The 6,000-nt window shown below is 41.8% G+C and overlaps 1 protein-coding gene across 1 annotated transcript in view; it reads left to right on the plus strand.

The window, feature by feature from the left end:
- The window catches only part of TEX11 (testis expressed 11), a 360,742-nt gene extending 356,015 nt beyond the window's left edge, over positions 1 to 4,727 (plus strand). The window contains exons 28-29 of the mRNA XM_055338036.1: positions 3,884 to 4,048; positions 4,656 to 4,727. Of these exons, the coding sequence (XP_055194011.1) occupies positions 3,884 to 4,048; positions 4,656 to 4,727 (237 nt within the window). The remainder of the gene's footprint in view (positions 1 to 3,883; positions 4,049 to 4,655) is intronic.
- Positions 4,728 to 6,000: the final 1,273 nt, after the last annotated feature.

Here is a 6,000-nt window from a genome sequence, read left to right on the forward strand (position 1 = left end):
ATAAAACTGATGTACACAATAATCACTTCAGGAACCCTGAGGAGGGAACCTAAAAAGACAGGCATTTGTGCTCCTAACACCTACAGTTTTGTTAGAGATATGACTACTGTATTTATTAATATTGTTGAGAACAGAAGAAGCTAGCTTCAATTATGAGCCCCAGAAAGAGCCGATACCTCTGTTTACCATCATTGACTTGTATTTCACCTAGGCCAGTCTGTGTCACTTTGGGGTGAGTACTGCACTGATGCATTACTTTGTTAAAGATTGATTCTCCCCAGCAATGCTGGACATGAGGGCAGCTAATACAAAGGAAAATAAAACTCCTGTGGTGTTTCCTAGTTCATTGAATGGCACCATCATTCTTCCAGTTGCTCAAGCCAGACATCTAAGAATCATCCCCGATTTCTAGTATATAACGAAATCCTGTCAATTCTGACTCCTAAATATCTCAGATTCATTCACCTCTTCCCATCTTCCACCATCACCAAACTAGTTCAAGTTATCATCTTTACCTCAGCTACTGCAGGAAACATTAAGCTGATCTCCTTTCATCTCTTGCTTTCTTACATACTTTTCTCCATCCAGTGACCAGAATGATGTTTTAAATTTTCAAAACTGTAACCCCGCTTAATCTTCTGTAGTTTCCCATTGCTCTTAAAGACCAAAATTCCAGGGGCACCTGGATGGCTCGGTGGTTGAACATCTGCCTTTGGCTCAGGTCGTGATCCCAGGGTCCTGGGATTGAGTCCCGCTTCCCGTGGGGAGCCTGCTTCTCCCTCTATGTCTCCGCCTCTCTCTGTGTGTCTCTCATGAATAAATACATAAAATCTTTTTTTAAAAAAGACCAAAATTTTGAATGTGGCCTACAAGGCTCTGCTTCCCTGTCTGTTCTTATCTCGATCCACTCTTTCCCTCACTCTCTGCCTTGTTAGCCACACTGTATTCAGCAGTGTTATGAGTTACCATTACCAACTGCTAGACAAACCTAATGGCTTCTTTCTTTACCCTGGCCTTCATTATTGACCACTGCTTCTTCACTGAAATTCTTTGTCCTTTATTTTCACATTGCTCTTCTGTGTTATCTTTTCACTCATACCACCCAACTGTGAACATTTCCATTATTCTCCACTCTTCTGTTCTCTATAATTCTGTCTTTCAAGTGAATTGATACATTTCAAGTATTACCTAAGTTCTAGTCCATATCTGCAACAGCCTACCTATCTTCCAAATGATCTACATACCCTGGACGAAGCACAGTCACATGACTTCTTTTCTTTAAAACTTTCTAAAACACTTAATGAACTATTGTGCATCAAACTGCTCCAAGAGGATATATGTAGAATGCAGCATGTCCGAGACATATTTGACTAAAGAACCCTGTTGTTACTGACCATCTGTTTTTCATGACACTAATGTTCTGAGGAAAAGCACTTAGGAAATACTTAGGTAGCCCTATCCTACATTTCTGGTCCTATTTCCCACTAATTTCCCTACATAAACTGCCTGCTTAGGCCAAACAAGTATTAGCCCCCACTCCAATCCCCCAAGACATGCACAACCTCAAGCACAGTCCAGGTCTTTATTTGTTCTGTTCTGCCCACATGGAATCCCTCCTCTCTCTCTCTCTCTCTCTCTCTCTCTCTATATATATATATATATATATATATATATATATATATATATATATAAAAGATTTATATATATAAAATTTGTATTGAGATATAATTCATATAGCATAAAACCCACAATTTTAAAGTCTACAGTTCAGTGGTTCTTAGTATGATTTCTCTCTGCCCTTGTCCTTGACAAGCACCAATCTGCTTCTCTTGCATTTGCCTTCTGTGGAGATTTCATATACTCTCTGTATATCTGAATCCTACTCATCTACCCTAAGGCCATGTTTGTTTGTTCAGTCATTTGTTCATCCATTTGGTTGAAATCACAACACTGGGGATCCCTGGGTGGCGCAGTGGTTTGGCGCCTGCCTTTGGCCCAGGGCGTGATCCTGGAGACCCGGGATCGAATCCCACGTTGGGCTCCCGGTGCATGGAGCCTGCTTCTCCCTCTGCCTGTGTCTCTGCCTCTCTCTCTCTCTGTGACTATCATAAATAAATAAAAAAAAAAAAAAGAAATCACAACACTGTCAGACACTGTGCCAAGCTGTGACTATACAAAGATAGATGCCATGGTACCTTCAAGGAACTCCCTGCCCTAGTGGAGGAGACAGACAATACGATATTATAAAGTGCTATGGTAGTGCTATGAAAAAGGGCCATAGGAACAAAGTGGTGTGGATAATAAATGGTGGAGGGGGGCAGAGAATGTCTCATGGAGGAGGGAGACTTTGGTTGTTGATTCATTTGCTCATTCTTTCATTCATGCATTGATGACATAAATTCAACCATCTGGCAGAGGAGGTAAGTATGTAAACACTGTCAAAGCAGTGTGATAGAAGTTGTATTAGAGGAACATAAAGCTTGCTATGGGAGCAGAGAGAAAGGAGTACCTAACTCTGCTTGAGAATTTGAAGAAAATGTAGATGTTTACCAAGTAGACAGGGACAGGGATGGCATTTCAAGCAGAGACTAGACTTCCTCTGACTGCACCAGTCTAATGCTCATTTTTTAAAAACTGAATTAGAGTACCTAATGCCTCTGTCACTCTGACTAGCCCTTAATCACATACCTTGTGTGGTCCTCTTTGTACATTGGATGCCTTGTCTCCCCAAAGGCAACTACGTGTCCTTTAGTATAAGAGCTTTGTCCCTCTTAGCACCCTCATTCTCAGAGTGTTTAATGCAGTGATTTCCATAGACCCAAATGAGTAAAAGAATTTCAGCTGAGATGTCATTGACACTCCCAAGAAACTGCAGCCCAAGTCTTCTATCATATTTCCCCCTTCTGGGGCCTGTTGTACAGATGAAGGGCTTTAACCTGGATTGAGCACATGAATGCTGCCTTTGTGGTCCATCTCCTATATAAGAACTTGGAAAGTAGCCCCTCAGACTAATCCCTTTCATTATTGCAAAATCTTATGATCAGCCATGTTAAATACTATGCTTAGGTGAAGGGACCATCTTAGAAATGGGCCCTTTTGTTCATAGCTAAGTACAAACTGTCAACACGAAAGACTAATATTTTGTTTAAATTACAATTGGTTGACTTTAAATAAAACCAATTACCCTCCAAAATCAGTTTTCGCCTTAATAGCAAAAACTGAGATTTCCCGGAGAAGGAATTCTGCCTCAAGACTGTAACATTAAAATCCTGCCGGAGTCTCCAGGCTGCTGGCTTGCCCTACAGATTTCAGACTCAAGATTACAACATCAACTCTTACCTGAATATACAGCCTGCTAGCCTCCCCTACAGATTTCCAACTTGCCAGCCCCCACAATTGTGTGAGCCAATTCCTTAAAATAATGATATATGTAACACCTAAAGACGAATATAATTTCTATTCTAAATACACACTGATTGAAGTCAAGGAAATGAACAGATTCAATAAAAACTACTTCTTGACAAGCTTCTCTGAGAAGTAGAGATAGATACTGGGGAGATAATTGACTGAGGACAGCACTAAGGGGAGCCCCAAACATGATACAGGGTTTTCTCCTATGTCAGGGAGACCAATACTCAGTCCAGGCGGGCCTCAGTGCTTTTTCAGTTTAAATATCACTTCATGAGGTCTTGCTCTGGAGCATTCTACAGCTGACAAACCTTCAAGATGCTCTCCTCCTACTCTCAAGGAGCTCTGGCTCCTTCCCTGGTGTTAGCAGAGTACCCATTGTTTGTTTAATAATAATGGGACACAGCAGTAATATAGTCAGTGCTACAAGGACTGTGACAGTAATAACTATAAACCCACTGTTCTTGGATTTCAGAAAGGCTACCCAAAAACAGAGATTCTCTGGCTGATGATCAAGTCCTGGAATACTGGAATATTTATGTATGGCAGGAACAAGTATGTATCTGCAGAAAAATGGTGTGGCCTAGCATTGCGTTTTCTTGACCGCCTTGGCTCCCTCAAGAGAAGCTATGAAACTCAGGTGAGGAAGGGAAAGGGCTACAGGTGGATGTTATGACACGGAGGGGAAGAGAGGTTCTATCTGGGCAACCAGTTATAACTCAGTCCTTCCTTCCTTGGCTGGAAAATGATTCTGATCATTGTTCCTCTCAGTGATTCCATAGAACTGCAAGACTTAGAGGACTGTATACAGTAATGCCCTAGAGTGAAAACTAGGAAGGATGGTGAACAGGGGGGAGCCTAGGAATATCAAATGGAATCTAAGAAGAATGCCAAGATAGAGCTCTGGAAAGATGCATCACTATCAATGCCAGTGCAAGTAGGGAAGGACTAGATACTGTGCAAACAGTGACTTAAGTTTATGAAGGTATTTTCTCCAGGAAGTAGTCTGAGTTGCAGACTTCTGGGCCACTGGCTAACCAGGAGATGCTTAGTGGGGGGTGGGGGGAGTCTTGCCACCAAATAAGAGCAAAGGATATTTTACGTTTTAAGCTCCTGCTCCCTTATAATAGCTGCCTGTCCTAGTAAATGGACCTAGTGCAATGAGGGTCCCTCTTCCTTAAGAATCTGGGATACTGTGCCACATTTCCTTTTTTATCAAGAAATCTATTTGCTGTTCTCTTTCCCAGATGAATATTCTGTATAGTGAGCTGGTGGAAGCATTAGATAGAAAGAAGGGTTCACTTTTTAATGAAGAGTGAGAAGTCCTGGAACATGGAATATGAGCAAGCAAGCTGACAACAACCTGCAAAGGATGCATGGTCCGGAGACACTGAATATTTAAATTCTTGCCAGACTTCCTCCTGAGCTTTTGTTTGTTTTCTCAGGCCCCATTTTCATGTTGTTTAAATGACACTTTCTAAAATTAAAGCGTTTTGACTTTTACTGCGGTAACCAGCTCATTTCTGGGGGACAAATAAATTTTCCAAGGTGCTAAGGATGTTATATATTGAAAGAGTCCACATGAGAGCAATATGACTCATGCCCCGTGTGAACAGAAGGAAATGTTCATCCGAGTCCAACACAGGTTGCATTTCATTCCAGAAGTGCTCAAATTCCCACTACCTGAAGATAACAGAACCATGGACTCTTCATCAGAAGGTGGACCTGAGTCACTATTGGGCCCAGAGTTGATCAGACTCATAAACTGGCTTGATGACCTCACTTGATGAGAATGGGTTGTCCAGTCTCTGTCAGAGCATATCCTATGACAGGGAACTCGCAAGATAGCTCAATCCATCTTTTTTGCCCTCTGGTAAAAAGCCCTTCCTCAAACTGAACAGAAATTTGTCTCCCTGTAGTAATCTGCTCTCCCTGTCCCAGATGCCCTGTGGAGAACTGAAGACAGAAGTCAGCCTCCTTCCTGTCCTCCTGGCTTTTTCTTCTGGTCGGACATCCCTAGACCCCTCAGCTGTTCCTCATCTGATACAGGCCCCTCACCCTCCAGGAGCCAATTCTCATGTTCCAGTGAGGTCTGATCCATGTAGAGGTCAGCAGCCTCATTCTGGCTAGACTTACAGTAGTGTGCTATGAGATCACCTTGGCTTTCCTCCCCCGTTGATTTGTATTAACATTGTTTAAGTTTTGATTGCGAAATAGTTTCAACTTACAGAAAAGATGCAGATAAGCACAAAGAACTGTGTACACCCTTCACCCAGCTTCCGTATCAACATTTCACCACATTGCTTTATCATTCTCTTTGTGTTTCTTTCTAAACCATTTGAGATTAATTTACAGACATCTTGCTCTGTTGCCCCTTAATACCTCAGTGTATTTCCTAGAAACAAGGATATTTTCCTACAGGACCATAGCTGAACCGTCAAAATTAGAAAATTAACAATGATGCAATTCTACCATCTAATCTACAGACCCCAGTCAGATCTCACCGACTGTCCTAATACAGCCCTTCCTAAGTTCAGAATCCTAAATTGCATTGAGTTGTCTCTTTCATCTCCTACAAACAGAAATAGTTTC

The sequence above is a fragment of the Nyctereutes procyonoides genome, unplaced genomic scaffold, assembly GCF_905146905.1.
Source record: "Nyctereutes procyonoides isolate TBG_1078 unplaced genomic scaffold, NYPRO_anot_genome, whole genome shotgun sequence".
NCBI lineage: Eukaryota > Metazoa > Chordata > Mammalia > Carnivora > Canidae > Nyctereutes > Nyctereutes procyonoides.